General features: G+C 46.7%; 1 protein-coding gene across 1 annotated transcript in view; it reads left to right on the top strand.

The window, feature by feature from the left end:
- The window catches only part of ADGRB1 (adhesion G protein-coupled receptor B1), a gene marked incomplete in the record, with an annotated part of 698,266 nt that overhangs the window by 579,906 nt on the left and 97,048 nt on the right, over nt 1-21,312 (top strand). Inside the window, 3 exon segments of the mRNA XM_073629372.1 lie at nt 3,756-3,859; nt 5,415-5,517; nt 13,289-13,439. Coding sequence (XP_073485473.1) covers nt 3,756-3,859; nt 5,415-5,517; nt 13,289-13,439 — 358 coding nt within the window.

Consider the following 21,312-nt stretch of genomic DNA (forward strand, 5'->3'; position numbering starts at 1 on the left):
GGGGTGGAACCAAGGGATGGTGCTCGGAGGTGGGTAGAGGGTGGAACCAAGGGACGGTGCATGGAGGGGATGGAATCAAGGGACAGTGCACGGATGTGAGTAGGGGGTGGAACCAAGGGACGGTGCACAGAGGTGGGTAGGGGGTTGAACCGAAGGGTTGTGCTTGGAGATGGGTAGAGGGTGCAACCAAGGGATGGTGCACGGAGGTGAGTAAGGGTGGAATCAAGGGACGGTGAACGGAGGTGGGTAGAGGGTGGAACAAAGGGACGGTGCTCAGAGGTGGGTAGGGGGTGGAACCAAGGGACGGTGCTCGGAGGTGGGTAGGGGGTGGAACCAAGGGATGGTGCTTGGAGGTGGGTAGGGGGTGGAACCAAGGCATGGTGCTCAGAGGTGGGTAGGGGTTGGAACCAAGGGATGGTGCTCAGAGGTGGGTAGGGGGTGGAACCAAGGGATGGTGCTCCGGGGTGGGTAGGGGGTGGAACCAAGGGATGGTGCTCGGAGGTGGGTAGGGGGTGGAACCAAGGGATGGTGCTTGGAGGTGGGTAGGGGGTGGAACCAAGGCATGGTGCTCAGAGGTGGGTAGGGGGTGGAACAAAGGGATGGTGCTCAGAGGTGGGTAGGGGGTGGAACAAGAGATGGTGCTTGGAGGTTGGTAGGGGGTGGAACCAAGGCATGGTGCTCAGAGGTGGGTAGGGGGTGGAACCAAGGGACAGCGCTCGGAGGTGGGTAGGGGGTGGAACCAAGGCATGGTGCTCAGAGGTGGGTAGGGGGTGGAACCAAGGGATGGTGCTCGGAGGTGGGTAGGGGGTGGAATCAAGGGATGGTGCTCGGAGGTGGGTAGGGGGTGGAATCAAGGGATGGTGCTCGGAGGTGGGTAGGGGGTGGAACCAAGGGATGGTGCTCGGAGGTGGGTAGGGGGTGGAACCAAGGGATGGTGCTCGGAGGTGGGTAGGGGGTGGAACCAAGGCATGGTGCTCAGAGGTGGGTAGGGGGTGGAACCAAGGGACGGTGCTCGGAGGTGGGTAGAGGGTAGAACCAAGGGACAGTGCTCGGAGGTGGGTAGAGGGTAGAATCAAGGGATAGTGCTCGGAGGTGGGTAGGGGGTGGAACCAAGGGATGATGCTCGGAGGTGGGTAGGGGGCGGAGACAAGAAAAGGGGGAGTATCTGCACCTATTCTCTGAGAAAAGCCCTGCTTCCATCCATATGGTTCCATCTTTATAGAACTGTATAATGTGTTCCTGGAAGTCCTCCTCGGAGAGACGATTGGAGGAATCCTCTGCAGAGACGGAGATGTTGCGCTCTCGGAATTTGCATCCGTCGATGGAACAATATTTGTCTTGTAAAGCATTACCTGCTGTTCCCACTTGTTTTTCCCGGCTCATGATCATTTGTAACGCAGAGAAGCGGCAACGGGAACATGACTTCGGTATCATTGCGCAATTTTATATCCTAACTAGATGACAAATAAAACCCGTCCGCCGCTCTGTCTTCCCCCTCCACGTCTTTTACGGGGGAATAATTATTAAGCGTTTTCAAGCGCAGCGTCAGTGTCGTTATCTATCTATCTATTAGGTGACGATTAGAGGGGGGAGGGGGACCTGACATATGGATTAAAATATATATACGTGTCACCGGCGCAGACGAGTGCCATTGGACACGCTGAGCGTTATTTGTACCTGGAAAGTGTCAGGAAATGGCGGGGAAACGTTCTTGGATAGATCTGAGTCCTGCAGCGGGTCGGGGACAGAACATCTGCCAGCTGGTTCAGAATCAGAGCCAGCGTTGTACTCGGCATGCAGAGCACGCGCCGCGCTTCCCGTGTACTCAGCATTACAAAGCAGCCGCTTCTCACAGTGCACTGTCATGCTGCAGCAGTTCTCCCATATTATATTATAATATCCAAGCGGTCTCTGGTAACATGGCTGCAATCTGTAGCAGTTAGGGGTGCAACGGATCGTCATCGATCCGTGATCCGATCCGCGGAGGTTGATCCGTACGGGACACCCGCGATCCGCGGAGCGCTCTGTGGCCTCGGCCATAGGAAAGGCAGCGGCTTTGGCCTAGCTCCGGAGCGGCGGCCATCTTGGTACACCCGGCGGCCGTTTAGCACGTGATTGCTCCGTTGAATGACGGAGCGATCACTTGTAACAAACCAGCGTCATGTCATGACGCCGGTTCCTCTCTCGCCTCTGTGTACTGATCTGTACAGTGGAGGGGAGAGTTCGGATGGCAGCAGTGCCAATACTCTGCCATACCCTGCCAATACTCTGCAATGCCCTGCCAATACTCTGCAATGCCCTGCCAATACTCTGCCAATATACCCGCCAATATACCCGCCAATACTCTGCCAATAGGGAGATTGTGGATATTACAGTGGGGGAGATTTTTTTTTTGATCCGAAAATGATCCGATCCGAGGAACGATCCGAACCGTGAGTTTTTTGATCCGTTGCACCCCTAGTAGCAGTCTCTGGTAACATGGCAGCAATCTGTAGCATTCTCTGGTAACATGGCAGCCATCTTTAGCATTCTCTGGTAGCAATGCGTCAATCTGTAGCAGTCTCTGGTAACATGGCAACAATCTGTAGCAGTCTCTGGTAACAATGCGGCAATCTGTAGCAGTCTCTGGTAACATGGCAGCAATCTGTAGCAGTCTCTGGTAACATGGCTGCAATCTGTAGCAGTCTCTGGTAACATGGCTGCAATCTGTAGCAGTCTCTGGTAACATGGCAGCAATCTGTAGCAGTCTCTGGGAACATGGCAGCAATCTGTAGCAGTCTCTGGTAACATGGCTGCAATCTGTAGCAGTCTCTGGTAACATGGCAGCAATCTGTAGCAGTCTCTGGGAACATGGCAGCAATCTGTAGCAGTCTCTGGTAACATGGCAGCAATCTGTAGCAGTCTCTGGTAACATGGCAGCAATCTGTAGCAGTCTCTGGGAACATGGCAGCAATCTGTAGCAGTCTCTGGTAACATGGCAGCAATCTGTAGCAGTCTCTGGGAACATGGCAGCAATCTGTAGCAGTCTCTGGGAACATGGCAGCAATCTGTAGCAGTCTCTGGGAACATGGCAGCAATCTGTAGCAGTCTCTGGGAACATGGCAGCAATCTGTAGCAGTCTCTGGGAACATGGCAACAATCTTTAGCAGTCTCTGGGAACATGGCAGCAATCTGTAGCAGTCTCTGGGAACATGGCAGCAATCTGTAGCAGTCTCTGGGAACATGGCAGCAATCTGTAGCAGTCTCTGGGAACATGGCAACAATCTTTAGCAGTCTCCAGTAACAAGGCAGCAATCTGTAGCAGTCTCTGGTAACATGGCTGCAATCTGTAGCGGTCTCTGACTTTATTCTGTGAACAATAGAACTTACTGGACTGATATTAGTTTCTATCTCATCCTTTTTCACATTTCAGACTGTTTTGGGGACGCTCAAGAATACCCCAGCTGACAGTGAGCTGTCCACCTGAGTCCGGTGGACAACTCACTGTCAGTCAGGTCCGGTCCGGTAATATATCTATGGATTTCCTAGGGATACCTGTAATCCCACCTTAATGTCTGGCCAACATCTGAGCTAACTCGGGCGGGGGGGGGGGGGGGGGGAGAATTCTGAGGAACCTGCCTGGATTCTGTGGACTGTTCCTACATAAAATTGAGTTTTCTATGACATGACACAGTTTTTGTATAGCTTGTGTGGTAGTCATATATACTGTACTTTACATGAAAGTTTTCCTCTAAGGTTCCGCTTTTATCTTCCAGAATATGGAGAAGGTCCTCGTCCCGTCAGTCACTCTGATTGTTGGCTGTGGTGTCTCCTCGCTCACCCTTCTGCTTCTCATCATCATCTATGTGTCGGTATGGAGGTGAGTTACAGTGTTTTATCCTTGGTGCTGTATGACTCTCAGACTAATGCCGCGTACACGCGGTCGGACTTTTCGGCTACAAAAGTCCGACAGACTTTCGACGGACTTTCTAACGAACTGACTTGCCTACATACGATCACACAAAAGTAGGACAGATTCGTACATGATGACGTACGACCGAACTAAAATAAGGAAGTTGATAGCCAGTAGCCAATAGCTGCCCTAGCGTGGGTTTTTGTCCGTCGGACTAGCATACAGACGAGCGGATTTCTGGGTCCAGCGTAGTTACGACGTAAAGATTTGAAACATGTTTCAAATTTAAAGGTCCGCTGAAAGTCCGGGGAAGCCCACACACAATCGAATTGTCAGCCGTATTTTGTCCGTCGGTGTCCGTCCGACCGTGTGTACGCGGCATTACTCAATCTTTATTATGGAGAAACCCTTACAGTTGGACAACTTCTGACCTTCAGTTGACCTCCTTCTGACTTAGTTAACTTCCTTCTGATCTGCAGCTAACCTCCTTACAACTAGCAGTTGACTTCCTTATAACCTTTAGTTGGCCTCCTCCTGAAAAGCAGTTGACTTCCTCCTGACTAGCAGTTGACCTCCTTATAACTAGCAGTTGACTTCCCTCTGACCTTCAGTTGACCTCCTTCTAAATAGCAGTTCCTCCTGACTTACAGTTGACCTCCTCCTGATCTGCAGTTGACCTCCTTGTGACTTGCAGTTTATCTCTTTCCGAAATTTCTGTTGACCTCCTTTTGAATAGCAGTTCACCTGCTTTTGACTTACAGTGGATCTCCTCCTGACTTGCAGGTGACCTCATTATGACCCGTAGTGGACCTCCTCCTTACATGCAGTGGACCTGCTGACTTACAGTTGACCAGGAGGCAGCAGGGGTCCCACCGATGTAATTCTCATCTAGGCGAGTAATTAGGAAGTTCAAAAAGGTTCTAAACATTTCCGAACACGAGTAAACATTCTCCAATTGTGTCAGAGGGTGGGAGGAGGAACTAGGAGAGAAACGTTATTCTAATAGGTAAGAGTGCTTTAAATCAGTCATCAGAAGTGCTAACTACTGAGCCACTGTGCTGCCACTGGTGGTGGGTAAATCTGCTTTGCAGCACTGGGTTTCTTGGTTCAAGTCCTGGCAGGGACATGATCTACATGAAGCTTGTATGATCTACTTATGCTTGCCTGGAATTCCTCCGGATACTCTGATTTCCTCCCACACCCCGAATACATGCCGGTAGGTATATTGGACCTAGTATGCATGTATGAGATAAAGAGACTTCAGGGGTAGGTAACCGGGGGCACTTCAGCTGTTGTGAAACTTAAAGTCCCATGAGGCACCGCAAGACTCCAACAGCCACGGACACAGTTCCCATAGGCGTGATGGGATTTGTAGTTTCACCACAGATGGAGTGCCCAGGTTGCCCACCACTAGATTTGGTTGTAAGCTCTTTGAAGACAGGGCTCTATAACTTGACTTAAGTATATTAATGTCTCTACCCAAACAAGCTAACAATAAACGTATTCCCATCTATGTTTTTAGGTACATCCGGTCGGAGCGCTCCGTCATTTTGATCAACTTCTGCTTGTCCATCATTTCCTCCAATGCCTTAATACTTGTTGGGCAAACGCAGACCAGGAACAAGGTATGATACAGAGATGGAAAGGGAAATGGCAGTTTTTTTCGGGAAGATGACGTGTATCTTGGAAGTGTCGCATTTCAGGCAAAACTTGAGCTTTGCTAATGCAGGATAAAGTTCACTTTAAGGGCCTCCTTCACACATTTGACCGCACATTACTGCCGCACACTGTGAGATGCGTTTATATAGAAGGGCACTCTAAGGTCTCAGTATAGCTGCTGCCATCGGCCCTGCACTGCAGGGGGCCACAACACAGTGTCTAAATAAATGGGCTTCCTCAATGCAAAGCTCAGGAGGGAGTGAGTTGTGATTGGTTGTTTCATCTTCGGAGGACGGGGTTAAGTTGTGATTGGTTGATGCATCATCGGAGAGAATGAGTTGTGATTGGTTGTTGCATCAAAGGAGGAAGGGAGTGAGTTGTGATTGGTTGTTGCATTATCGGAGAGAGGGATTAGGTTGTGATTGGTTGTTGCATTATCGGAGGAAGGGAGTGAGTTGTGATTGGTTATTGCATCATCGGAGGAAGGGAGTAAGTTGTGATTGGTTGTTGCATCATCAGAGGAAGGGAGTGAGTTGTGATTGGTTGTTGCGTTATCGGAGGAAGGGATTAGGTTGTGATTGGTTGTTGCATCAAAGGAGGAAGGGAGTAAGTTGTGATTGGTTGTTGCATCATCGGAGGAAGGGAGTAAGTTGTGATTGGTTGTTGCATCATCGGAGGAAGAGAGTGAGTTGTGATTGGTTGTTGCATCATCGGAGGAAGGGATTAGATTGTGATTGGTTGTTGCATCATCGGAGGAAGGGAGTAAGTTGTGATTGGTTGTTGCATCAAAGGAGGAAGGGAGTGAGCTGTGATTGGTTGATGCATTATCGGAGAGAGGGATTAGGTTGTGATTGGTTGTTGCTGCATCATCGGAGGAAGGGAGTGATCTGCGATTGGTTGCTGGATCATTGGAGTAGGGGGAGTAAGTTGTGATTGGTTGTTGCATCATTGGAGAAAGGGAGTTACCGGTAGTTACAATTGGTTGCTGCATCTGTGGAGGAAGGGAGTGAATTTCAAAATCCCCAATACCTGGAAGCGCCTGTTATGTTTTTTTTGGCTTTGGGTGGCCAAATCGACCCCCATGAGCCCAGCACAGGTTCACTTTAACCACTTATAGACCGGAAGATTTTCCCCCTTAATGACCAGGCCATTTTTTGCAGTACGGCACTGCGCCGCTTTAAATGACAATTGCGCGGTCGTGCCACGATGTACACAAACAAAATTTTTTTTCCACAAATAGAGCTTTCTTCTGGTGGTATTTCCACATTTCTGCGTTTTTTATTTTTTGCGCTATAGACAAATAAAAAGTGACAATTTTGAAAAAAAATATTTGTCACTTTTTGCTCTAATAAATATCCCCAAAAATGTTTTTTTTTTTAATTTAATTTCTTCATCAGTTTAGGCCGATATATATTCTTCTACATATTTTTGGTAAAAAAAAATCCCAATATGCGTATATTGATTGGTTTGCGCAAAAGATTTATGGCATTTTTATTATTCTTTTTATTTTTTTTACTAATAATGGCGGCGACCTGCGATTTTTAGCGCTACTGCGACATTGCGGCAGACACGTCGGACACTTTTGACACATTTTTTGGACCATTCACATTTATACAGCTATAAAAATGAACTGATTCCTGAATAAATGTCACTGGCAGGGAAGTAGTTAACACTAGGGGGCGATCAAGGGGTTAATTGTGTTCCCTCGTGTGTGTTCTAACTGTAGGGGGGAGGGAACTGACTGGGGGAGGAGACATATCACTGTTCCTACGCACTAGGAACAAGCGATCTGTCTCCTCTCCCCTGTCAGAACATTTGTGCGTTTTTACACACGCAAATCCCCGTTCTGGCTCTCATGCCTGCGAACGTGCCCCGCTGACCTCACGCATCGGGTCCTCCCACCGTGCAGCGGGCGCACGCGCGCACCTGCTATAGCTCTTAAAGGGGGCGATGCATGGGTACGTCGTTTTGTGGTAATGAACCACTTTGCCGATGTAAATGTGCTAGAGCTGGTCAGCAAGTGGTTAAAGGAAAGGCCTCGCCCTCTGTGCCTAATCCACACCCATCTCCTTAGACCTCACAGGAGGAATTACTCATAGAGTTACCCCTCCACTTGGTCCCTTTTTCATGCACCCCGATGTCTGTATATGGGGGTGATCTTTGGTGGCTGGTTATGGTGCGGTAATCCGTCTCCCCGCTATACACCTCTACCGTTCTCCTGGAGGACCAGCGAAACGCGTAGAGAGCCCAGCTATATTTCCCACCCACTAAGAGAATTGTGTCCCATCCTATGTGTATCCTGTGTATAGAGAAGGAGGTAATTGGGGGTCATGCGTTTAGAGGATGAAATTGTAAAGAATTTTTTCATACTGACACTTTTTTTTTATGATTATTCTTTTTGTTTTTTTACATGTGTAATAAAGTATTCAGTTTTAATGGTTTCTTTGATGTTGTGTAGCACAAAAGTCCATCTTGTAATAGTTTTCCAATGTATTTTGTGCTCTGATGTTCTCCGATAAGGATGCTGATCCGGTGAAGTCCCCGCGGCTTTGCACAGATCACTAGATAACGGTCCTGCGTTTAGAACGTGGCGGTTGTGTTCGATTGGACGTTAAGCCCCCTCCTGCCCGCAAGCGCTGACCCAGAATTCCCAGCTGCACATCCGAGGCCGCCGTGTCAGACATGAGCGGCCTTCATCCTTTCACTGAAGCGCCCTCCCCCCCCCCCCCACATGTGCGCTCCGCTCGGGCGCTCCGACGTCCTCCGTCCATCACGCCAATTCACAGCGGACGCGTTTACAGCGAATGCCCCTAATTAGTCAGAGCGGCAATAAAACCGAGAGGGTCGAATCCATTCCTGAGGGCCGCGGCCCCCGTCACCACTTTGGCATGTCTGTAATTAAACGCAAACGCTGACAATTAACTCCGCGGTACATTCCGCACAGCTGAGCGGGTTTTTCATTGCTGTTTGGTAAAGACGAGAAGGACCTGTGATTGGCTGATTTGGTTGCTTGCTTTGGTCATTGATAAATATATGGGTTGGATGGTCAACACGCCGCCCTTTGAGGTGTCACCAGAACAGGAAACGGGGAAAATCTACCAAAGTACCGCATCTAGACTGTCTGATTGGGGGGGGGGCAGAAAAAAGTCAGGGGGCATCCCATCAACATAAATCAGAGTCCCCCTTCATATCAGAGTCCCCCATCACAGGAGAGCCATCTACCCCTCCCCCCCACAAACAATCCCACCCTCAAATCTTCACCATTGATGCTTAACTACTTCTAGTTTTACTGGGGGGGGGGGGGGGGCAGAGCAGCAAACATTGATAAGACGGGAGAGATACAAAGTAACATTGTTTATAAACATTGATCAGACAGGTGATAGAGAGATACAAAGTAACATTGTTTATAAACATTGATCAGATGGGAGATAGAGAGATACAAAGTAACATTGTTTATAAACATTGATCAGACAGGAGATAGAGAGATACAAAGTAACATTTTTTATAAACATTGATCAGACGGGAGATAGAGAGATACAAAGTAACATTGTTTATAAACATTGATCACGGGGGAGATAGAGATATACAAAGTAATATTGTTTATAAACATTGATCAGACAGGAGATTGAGAGATACAAAGTAACATTGTTTATAAACATTGATCAGATGGGAGATAGAGAGATACAAAGTAACATTGTTTCTAAATATGTATCAGCCGGGATATAGAGTGATGTAAGTCAATGTGGGTGGGGCAAAACGCGTTGGGTGTGGCCTGGATGGAGCTCTACATACACTGGGTTTTGTAGTAATGTGCGGCTTAAAGGACTCTTCTCTATTGGTATCCACGAAGCTGGGGTGAGCTCCATTGTTGCCGCTCGTTGTATCGCTACATGGGGGGCCTTTGATGTGCTGTGATAGGTGGGAGACAACGCAGATCGAATAGAATAAGATTGTCACTTAAATTGTATTGTTGGTGAATACCATTTGTATCAGTTATTATTTATATTCTAATTAGTGTATATTACATAGTTTTTATTTTGTTCCATAGTTTTCATTTCACAGGAGAGACTTCCACCTTGTTAATTATGTTTTTAATGAACATATTATATAATTTAACGATTTAATTGAGTCTCTAAATTCAAACCATCTTTTCCATTTTTAATGAGATCTGTGTTCTTTATGTATTTTAATTATATATAATGTATTTTGTTAATATAATCAGTCATGATTTGTGTTTATAAATATTTCTGATCACCGCGAGTTTTCTTTGCATGTGTATTGGTACATTTTAATATGATTGGATTAATGTGAGGTTTTGTGTTTCTATGACCATTTTTTTCGTATTTCTGTTATAGTCCTCATAAAAGGGGTAGGGGGGGCGGTGGATCTTTAACGGCCGAAACGCGCTGGACAGTTTTCTTTTGCCTGCTGACAGCTGAATGTAAAAAAAGAATTGCCAGCTGAAAAATTTGAGGAAAAAAAAAACAACGCGAGGTCCTTCCCAAAATGTATACCAGGCCCTTCACGGTGCATGCCGGGTCGGTGACGTCCCAAGGAGGGGTGGGGCCATCAGGTGACGTCCCCAGGTGGCCCCCGTCCGTTACCTATCTAAGAACTGTCACCCAGCGGAAGAGGCATTCGGCGGTCCACCGTTAACGAGTGAGGAGCATTGGCAACGGGCGTCATGATTGAGGTTGGATCTACATCAGGGGACATTATTTTTGCTTTTTAATAAAGGAGTTTTTTTCTATGTGACACTTTTTTGGTGAATGAGTAGGGGTACAATGTACCCCATACTCATTCATATGAGGGGGAGTGCGGAATCTGGGGGCCCCTTTGTTAAAGAGGGCTTTCAGATTCTGATTAGCCCCCTGCCCGCAGACCCCCACAACCACCACCCAGGGTTGTGGGGAGGAGGCCCTTGTCCCCTTTAAGGTGCTTTGGGGCGGGGAGCAGAGCCGCCCCAAAGCACCCCCCCCACGTTGAAGGCATGTGGCCTGGTATGGTTCAGGAGGTGGGGGGCGCTCGCTTGTCCCCTCCCTTTCCTGACCTACCGGGCTTCATGCTTGGATAAGGGTCTAGAATTGATTGGGGGGAGGGGACCCTACGCCATTTTATTTTTTTGATTTTGGTGTGGGGTTTCCCTCCAAATTCATACCAGACCCAAAGGGCCTGGTATACATTTGGGGGAGGGGAGGGGCACACCGTTTTTTTGGTAAATTTTTTTAGCTGGCAAGTTTTTTTTTACATTCAGCTGTTTAGCAACCCGCTATATACAGTGGTTTTAAAGGGGAAAGTAAAAAAACTCAAAATGCCTCAAAAATGCAACACTTGCGTTTCTGGTGCACTCCATTAAAGTCTATTAAACGCAAAATGAAATCTGCTGCGGGAAAAAAGTCCCCAACCCTTTCCAAAAATGCACCGGCTGAAAAACGCATAGATGTCAACGTGTACTATAAGAACCCGTGTTACATGGACTGTAGTGCGTTTCTTGCAAAACGGATGTAGCGAGGTCCAAGGCAACCTTTGATCTAATGAGAACCTGCAGGGCCAGGGATAGCTGACCTCCTTCTGTATGTGGTGGGTTGTGAGGCATGGTGGGTGTAGAGTAGTTAAAGTTATTGGGCGCCAGATACTTCTTGGATGCAAAAGAAAGTTTATTTCACTTTTTTTTTGGGGGGGGAGGGGGGGAGGTTTAGGGCCAGGACACCCTTAGGTAGTTGCAAGATTAATTGGCAGACTCCGAGACTTCGATAGGAGGACAGCCATGCAGGGAAAGGCATCCAGCAAGACACCACATCTGCATGTGTAGGAATGCTGTCTCCTATGGCAACAATCTTTAACAGACCCACTGAATCCCTTGAGCTCCTCCAATCTTCATGGTGGTATCTTCCTCAAGCGTCTCCCCCACCTCTCTGCTGGGTCCCTGGCTTAGCACTCCAGATACTTCTCAAGCTTCACCCCACTGGCCTGCTCGGTCCCTGGCTGGACTCACAAGGCTGCTCTGCAAGTGTCACCTCCACTGGTTGGGTCCCTGACTTGATACCCACTGAAGTTTCATGATTCTTCACCATCCCCGGTTGGTGAGAATACTGGTCTGGTACTTGCTTCAGTTACTCACTGTGGTCCCTGATAATAAGGCGGATGGTCCCTTAGCGGGCAACAGCTTCCCCTCTACCTCCGACCACGACAGGTTCTCCGGCAGAACCGTCACTTCTGGATGGACTGCAAGCCGCAATCCCAACCCTGCACTGCTCTCCTGCTTCTGAATAGGCCCTCAGACAGCCTAGCAGCCAGATGTCCCCGGGATAGGCCCCATCTCAGGTCTAGCAGCCCGGGGCAATACAACACACGTCCACCCAGACAGCCGTCCAGGTGGCACAAAACACAATCACCTGACTCCACCCGAATATATAGGTTCTCCCAGCAGGCCAAGGGATTCTAGAAAACCCCTGCCCATTGGCTGAGATACCTCATATACCCATAATCTGACCTTGCGTTGCCCTTCTCTTATCTAGTACGACCAATTACCTGGCCACCTAGTGGTAGAAGATAAAAGTGCAACCCGGCCAAACTTAGGGAGAAATCAATAGATCTCTAACAATCGACCAGGATAACTACTCCTGGCAAGTAAATTTGTGAGGAGCTCCCTGCCTAAACTCCAGGGTGCTACACGAAAAATGCACAAAAAAGTGCATAGGTGTGAATGGAGGGTGTTCTATCTATTCTAATAAAAAAATAAAAATAAATTGAGAAATTTTGGCAAGAGATACATTTTTAAGTATTTTTAATAAAAAATACCTGATGGGTTCTACCATGTTCCACCCTATTAAATGAAGAGAAAGAGGTAAATTTGGAAAGAGATACTATTTTAAATATATGAAAAAATACCAGATGGTTTCTAACCATGTTCTACTTTATAAAAAAAAAAGAAAATTGTGGCAAGAGATACATTTTATTTTAATATTAAAAGAAAATACCTGATAAGTTCTAACTGTTTCTTTTATTATTTAATAGAGTAATTTGGCAAGAGTTAAAAAAAAAATACCCGATGGGTTCTAACCATGTTCTACTTTATAAAAAAAAAAAGAACATTTTGGCAAGAGATATATTTTTAAAAACCAAACGACAAAGAAAATACTTGATGGGGTCTAACCATGTTCTACTGGATTTAGATATCAAGAAAGAAAACAATTTTGGCAAGAGATACATTTTTAAATATTTTTAAAAAATACCTACTGGGTTCTAACCATGTTCTACTAAATTAAAATAAAAAATGAATATTTTGTCAAGTGATACATTTAAAAAAAAAAAAAAAAACTATGTTCTACTATCTAAAAAAAAAAAAAAAAAAAGAGGAAAACATTTTTGACAAGAGATATATTTTATAGATTTATAAAAAAAAACCTGATGGGTTCTTACAATGTTCTATTCAAAAAAAAAAAAAGAGAGAAAACTTTTGGTATGAGATACATTTTTTTTTATATATTGCAGTGTTTAGGTGCAAAAGAGTTCAACCACCTGATCTTTTCTTATAGCTCTGCATGCCTTTTGCGGAAAGTACTTGGTCTTCCTGCTGTCTTTGTTGGTCTTTAATTTATTTTATATTACGGGAAATAAAATATAAGTAGTGGGAACAGACTGAGGGTCGGCCACCAATGGGTGACCTGACCAATCAGCTGTTATTAAATTATCAGAGAAATCTGGCGATCGATGTGACTGATCTGTGTTCCGCAGGTGATCTGTACCCTGGTGGCGGCCTTCCTTCACTTCTTCTTCCTGTCTTCATTCTGCTGGGTGCTGACAGAAGCTTGGCAGTCCTACATGGCGGTGACGGGGCGTCTACGAAACAGGATCATCCGCAAACGCTTCCTCTGCCTTGGATGGGGTGAGATGATTGTTTCCTATTTCTATGTTGTCTTCTGTTGTGTCATTTGTGGCTTTTTACATTGAAGCATAGAAATGATGATTATTATCATAGAGACACCGGCAAAGATATGTCCAGAAGATTGTATGCCAAGTGCCTGGACTACAGAGGAGCACCCAGTTCACTGTACGGGGGATTCTCACATTGACACTTGGGGGTCCCAGAACAATGACACACTGACACTTGGGGGTCCCAGAACAATGACACCCTGACACTTGGGGGTCCCAGAACAATGACACCCTGACACTTGGGGGTCCCAGAACAATGACACACTGACATTTAGGGGTCCAGAACAATGACACCCTGACATTTGGGGGGTCCTAGAACAATGACACCCTGACACTTGGGGGTCCAGAACAATGACACACTGACACTTGGGGGTCCAGAACAATGACACCCTGACACTTGGGGTCCCAGAACAATGACACCCTGACATGTGGGGGGTCCTAGAACAATGACACCCTGAAACTTGGGGGTCCAGAACAATGACACCCTGACACTTGGGGGTCCAGAACAATGACACCCTGACAATTGGGGGTCCCAGAACAATGACACCCTGACACTTGGGGGTCCTAGAACAATGACACCCTGACATTTGGGGGTCCCAGAACAATGACACACTGACACTTGGGGGTTCCAGAACAATGACACACTGACACTTGGGGGTCCCAGAACAATGACACCCTGACATTTGGGGGTTCCAGAACAATGACACACTGACACTTGGGGGTCCCAGAACAATGACACCCTGACATTTGGGGGTCCCAGAACAATGATACACTGACACTTGGGGGTCCCAGAACAATGACACCCTGACACTTGGGGGTTCCAGAACAATGACACACTGACACTTGGGGGTTCCAGAACAATGACACACTGACACTTGGGGGTCCCAGAACAATGACACCCTGACATTTGGGGGTCCCAGAACAATGATACACTGACACTTGGGGGTCCCAGAACAATGACACCCTGACACTTGGGGGTCCAGAACAATGACACCCTGACACTTGGTGGTTCCAGAACAATGACACCTGACACTTGGGGGTCCTAGAACAATGACACCCTGACATTTGGGGGTCCCAGAACAATGATACACTGACACTTGGGGGTCCCAGAACAGTGACACCCTGACACTTGGGGGTCCAGAACAATGACACCCTGACACTTGGTGGTTCCAGAACAATGACACCTGACACTTGGGGGTCCAGAACAATGACACCCTGACATTTGGGGGGTCCTAGAACAATGACACCCTGACACTTGGGGGTCCAGAACAATGACACCCTGACATTTGGGGGGTCCTAGAACAATGACACCCTGACACTTGGGGGTCCAGAACAATGACACACTGATACTTGGGGGTCCCAGAACAATGACACCCTGACATTTGGGGGTCCCAGAACAATGATACACTGATACTTGGGGGGTCCCAGAACAATGACACCCTGACACTTGGTGGTTCCAGAACAATGACACCCTGACACTTGGGGGGTCCCAGAACAATGACACCCTGATATAACTGACTCTGTCTAGCCCCCCAGAACAATGACATCATATAGGAAGGATCCCAGCATGTGGTGGATTCATACAAGATCCATCCTGCTCCGCACAGTTATGTTCACGGTTCAATTTTCAGTGTTATGTATTTTATAATTCATGAAAATGTACATGACAGATCTCCCGGCGCCATCGATTATCATGTAGTTCCATCATTCGGATGCCTTTTGTCTCCTCCACCCCGTCACAAATAAGATTCCAGAGGGTGATAATTGAGGGATGAAGGAATTTCTCCTCCCATTGGATAATTCCGTTACATTGTAGAAATGATTCTCTCACCTAGACAAGTTCTCTATTGTCTCTTCACATCTCACAGAACCTCATTCCGGCTCTCTAACCGCCGCCATGGCGTCACGCCACCCTTTAGCGACAAGGTGCTAATTGCATTTGAGATATCCCGACTCCTTGAAATAAAAGTCCCATCAAACCCCCCACCCCCCCCACCCCCAGGAAGCCATTTGCGGGATATTGTATTTCAGCATTATTGCTGAAAAGTATCTTTGTTTTTGTTTTTTCAGGGCGAATGCAAATGATAGCATTTCATTTCTTTGTTTTCTTTAATTGCGTTGGCCAGAGGGGGATCGGTAAAAACTGCGAGTCTTCATGACCCCGGGAACGCGTTTGTTCTTTACAATTTTGGAAGATTAAGAAATGGACCGGAATTAGTTGCGGGGGAATTCGTTTCCCTGGCGTGAAATGGGTGTATTGGATATTATGTTTTTGGCCGTTTTCGGGAAGCAATTAGAGTGAGAATCATAAAGAGAGCCATTAATATTGAGTTATCGCAGTAATCTGCGTCGGAGCAGGCGGAGATTGGTCAGTATGAAAAATAGAAAACTTGGGGGGGGGGGGCATAAGGAGTCCCAGACGCCAAAGAGCTACAAGTCCCAGCATGTCTGGTGAACGTTTTTGGCATGTGGGGTGAAGATGACCCATCCCTGGACTGCATATATTACATTGTATAATAGAAGATGTATTCTTCTATTTGCTGCATCCTACTCCTTCCATGCCTGATAGTCATCAGAAAGAACGAGAGGTGACAATGTCCATTGGAAACATCAATATGAACACCTCTTCCAATGGAGAAGGTCTAGACCAGCATTTTGGTTAAGGCACCTATTAAAAGTATGCAAAATCATCCCCCCCCCCCTCTACAATACAAAAAAAAGTAAATGTTACTTATCTTTAGGAGACCTGATCCTGGGATGATGCTCACAACCACGCTGATGAAAATAACTTCACATCAGAAGCACCCCTTCACATTGGAGGTCCTCCCATCATATCAGAAGTCCCCCTATCGCATAAGAAGTCCCTCACCCCATCATGTCAAAAGTCATTCAGCTACATCAGAGGTACCCCTATTACATCAGAGGTCCCCCCATCAAGTCAGATGTCCCCCCCATTGCATCAGAGGTCCCCTCATCAGGTCAGATTCCCATCCCCATTACATCAGAGGTTCCCTCATCACATTAGAGGTTCTCCCTTCAAGTCAGAGATCCCCCATTAAAGCATATTTTCCCCCATCAGAGGTCCCCCCCCATATTATCAGATGTCTCCCATCACATCAGAGGTCCTCCTATCGCAGCAGAGGTTTCCTTATCACATCAGAGGTCCCATCTTCCCATTACATCAGAGGTCCTCCTATCACGTCAGAGGTCCCCCCATCACATAAGAGGGTGCCCCATCACATTAAAGGGTCCCCCATCACGTCAGAGTTCCCCATCACATCAAAGGTCCTCCCACCACATAAGAGGTTCTCCCATTACATCAGAGGCTCCCTCATCATATTAGAAGTCTGGTCTTCCCATTATTACATCAGAGTTCCCCCATCACGTTAGAGGTTCCCCATATTTTCTTTTTTTTTCTCAAACAAAAGGTTTTATTAAAATTGATTAAGTGTATACAGTTCCAGAGCACGTACAGCAATTTACAGAGTAGAAGTCACATCTTACATATGTAATAGGATAAAAAACAAAAAAGCACCGAAAAAGGGGACATATATTCCAATACATCAGATGAAGAGAAAACAAAGAGGAGAAAAGAGGAAGCATAACCTCGCATCAGATAAATCCTTCTGTGGGCTATCCACGTTCCTTCAATGGATATTTTGATTGTCACCTCTTAATATACTGGTTAGATATATAGTGCATAACATACATCCCATGAGAATTGAAACTGATACGGGTCACCTTTAGAATAAGCGATCATATACCAAATCTACTGGCGCTAGACCTGGTGTATCCAACCAGTGAGCCCATAGCTTCTCATATTTTTGTGACGTTCCCCTATGCTGGTATATAATTTTGTGGCCCCCATTTGTGTAATCCATTCTTGTACCGTGGGAGGACTCGTGGACCTCCAGTGCCTGAGGATAAGCAGGCGGGCCTGAAACAAAGCTCTTCTGATAGCTTGCCTAAGGATATCCTCAGTCAGTATACCATCCACAATCCCCAGCACACATGGTTTGGGATCCAAAGGTATCACTATTTGGAAAACTCTGTTAATGGTGTTCCAATAAAGGTGCAATTTTGGGCATCTCCACAGGAGATGTATGAGGTCTCCATGGTCTCTGGAGCATCTGGTGCAAGTAGGATCAGTGCCCAAACCCGTACGGACCAGTCTAGCCGGTGTGTAATGCACTCTGGAAATAATATAGAGCTGTGAGAGCCTTTGAGCAGCGTTTAACGAACACGTGGGGACTGCCTGCAAGGCTTCCTCCCACTGTTCCTCCTCAAAAGAGCCAACATCCTGTTCCCAGTGGGACACGACTCTCAGAGGCGCGTCCCCTAGGAAAAGGTTCAGTAGCATGGTATAGCAGTCAGATATAAATCCTTTATAAGTAGTTATGGCAAGTAGGTGGTTGAAAATAGGAGTGGGTTGCAGGTTCCAAATGTCAGAGCCCCTCTGTGCATCTATTGCATGTTTAAGTTGTCTGTAATAAAAGAGCATAGAGCCCGGTAATTGAAAGGCCTCCCTGAGCTCCGAGAAGGGTCTCAACTTTCCGTCCCTAAGTATGTGGACCATATGGGACACCCCGTACTGTAGCCATTTAGAACCGTAGGGTATTTTAGCTATTTCTGAATAGTGATTGTTTTCCCAGATGGGGCTATACTTGGTGAAGCCCTCCACCCCCTGCAGCGTCCTGACCTTGTTCCAGATTTTCTGCATAAGTGCGTAGGTTGGGAAAAGCTTATTGGATTTGTTATATTGTAAGGCCTCTAAACCATCCACTACCTCTCTCCTGGAAGTGAACCGGAGTATGTGGGCCGAAGGGTCTCTCAGGTTCATCTCCAGGTCCTCCCCGGGACCTATGGCTCTAGCGATGTGCTGTAGCTGGGAGGCCAAATAATAAACCCAAGGGTTAGGCAATGCTAAACCTCCATTGTCTTTAGGACGTTGTAACTGCTCTAGTTTAATTCTAGGAGGCTTTGAGAGCCATATAAATGAACGGAAAAGGGAGTTGATGATTCTAAACTTTTTCAGAGTAATAACCATCGGAGAGTTGTGGAGCACATATAGTAGTTGTGGCATAAGGATCATCTTTATTAAGTTTATTCTGCCTACCTGGGACAACTTTAATTTACTCCACACTTTGACCCGATCACGACATCTATTAATCAATGGGGTTAGATTAAGATTAACATAATCCAATATACGGGCTGTAACCTGTATACCCAGATATTTGAAGGATGTCGAGACTGGTATGTCCTGCATATTTTGTTGGGTTGGGGGCGGGTCACGGTCCAGCAGCAGCAGAGAGGACTTGGTCCAGTTAATAACTAAGCCTGAGTATTTCCCGAACTGTCTAATTACTCTCATTGCTTCTGTCAGTGAGTCAGATGTATCACCCAGTAGCAGCATGGTGTCATCTGCATACATAATTACCTTCTCCTGAATGTCTCCATATCTAAAACCCTGTATCAAGGGATTAGCGCGTATCGTAGCCGCCAGGGGTTCAATGGCCATAGCAAACAGGAGCGGAGACAGGGGGCACCCCTGCCTCGTACCCCTGTATAGTTTAAAGGGTGATGAAATCCTTCCTCCCTCCCTAATGGCCGCTCTAGGAGACGAATAAAGTAACTGCACCCACTTGATAAAGCTCTCCCCAATTCCAAATTTTCGCATCACTGCCCATAGATAGTCCCACTCGACGCTATCAAACGCCTTGTGGGCGTCCAGTGACAGCAACGCTCTATCTCCCCTATTGTCTGCCTGGGATTGGATATTGAGGAAGAGTCTGCGGAGGTTTATCGCAGTCGACTTTTGGGGCATAAACCCGGATTGATCCGAGTGGATTATACTGGATATGACTTTATTCATGCGGATTGCTAATGCTTTAGCTAATATCTTTACGTCAGTTTGTAAAAGAGATATGGGGCGGTATGACCCCGGGTCGATAGGGTCCTTATTGGGTTTTAGTATCAAAACTATATTTGCTCTAGTCATTGACTGAGGAAGGCTGCCACTCTGTTTCGCTGCAATAAATACCTTCAATAGACGTGGAAGTATATGCTCGCCATATTGTTTGTATACCTCGATGGGGAGTCCATCATCACCCGGAGCCTTGGAATTGGGGAACAGACTGGTCGCCAACTGCAGCTCCTCAACAGTCAAAGGGGCGTCAAGTTCCCTTTTAGCTGCCACTTGTAAGCTGGGGAGCTGAATATTGTCCAGATATTTGGATAAGGAGTCTAGGGTATATGTTTGTTTAGACTCATAGAGGGAGGAATAAAATTCCACCAATTCTGCTAAGACTTGGTCCGGGGCATTGGTTAGCCTGCCGTGATGCGTACGTAAGGCCCCGATTGAGGGGGAAGTTTGATGGGCATGGGCAATGGTTGCTAACAGGCGTCCAGTGTGCTCACCCTCCTCATAAAATGCTGCTTTATGAAAAAATCTCTTCCTCTCTGCTGTAGATGTCGTGATTTTATACAACGCATCTTGCGCAGAGAGCCACGCCTCTTTGTTACATTGGGTCGGATCTGTGATAAATTTGTTCTCCAGTTCCTTTGCCATGTTTTCAATTCCCTCCCTCTGAGCATGTGTCTTTCTCTTAACAGCTTGAATTTCAGTTATAAATAGGCCTCTCAGAACAGCCTTAAAGGCTTCCCAGTTCACAGGCCACTGTTCGTCAGCCTCATGTAGGCGCCAAAAGTCTATTATATGAGATTCTATCTGCTCATGGGAAGGGAAGAGACTCAGCCAAAAAGCGTTCATTTTCCATGGGGCTTTTGCCACCGTAGAAGGGGGGCGCACCTCTAAGGTTGCTATCAATGGGGAGTGATCCGACACACTCCTAAGAGTATAAGTCACCTCAGAGATGTGTCGTTCAGCTGCATTAGAGCATAGGCATAAATCTATCCTTGATAGTGATGCATAACTTTTTGAGAAACAGGAAAACTGTTTTACCCCCGGGTTTTTGGCTCTCCATGGGTCCCTCCATCCCACCTCCTCAATAAATTTCCTAAGAGCCGTGCGGCGTACCCCCCTCCCTCCCACCACAGGCGGGTGCTTATCTAGTACTGCGTCTGTATAATTGTTGAAGTCCCCAAAGACATACAATGGCGTCTCCGGATACTTCATTTGGAACGTCACCAGGGTCCTCAACACCAGATTATTGTACGGAGGGGGTACATATACAAATGCTAGTATACATTTAAAGGTAAACAATTTACAACATAGAAATACATATCTCCCCTCATCATCAAGCTCAGAATCTAACTCCACATAGTCTATGGAGCCAGGTATCAGTACACTCACACCCCGAGAATACGAGGTGTGAGTGGAGTGATATGTCCTACCCACCCATCTGAAGTTAATGCATGACAGAGAATCGTCAGTAAGGTGGGTCTCCTGTAAAGCACATATAGCCGGGAGACGTTTCCTCAATAAGGATGATACCATCGTCCGCTTTAGGGGGTCTTGTAGTCCCCGAACATTCCAAGAAAGGACAGTTACTGTCGTCATTTTTGGGTGTCTAGTTGGGAATTAACAGGGTAGAACAATATATTGCCCCTCTGACTCCCATCCGTGGGGGGGGGGGGGACCATCGTGTCATACCCAACAGGGGCCAAGAAGTGACGAAACTGCCAGTGTAAGAAGAAGAAAGTTGCGGCTCTATCCAAAAGCCGTAATACCTCGATCGCTCTGGAACAAACTTGTGTGTAGAAGTATCGTAGAACGCACAACGGTGCGTAAATCGAACAAAAGTGCCTCTTCTGACATGAGTTATCCATAAATGTGCGCTTGTCGCATTGAAAGGCAACTATTTCTT

This window comes from Aquarana catesbeiana, linkage group LG05, assembly GCF_042186555.1.
Source record: "Aquarana catesbeiana isolate 2022-GZ linkage group LG05, ASM4218655v1, whole genome shotgun sequence".
NCBI lineage: Eukaryota > Metazoa > Chordata > Amphibia > Anura > Ranidae > Aquarana > Aquarana catesbeiana.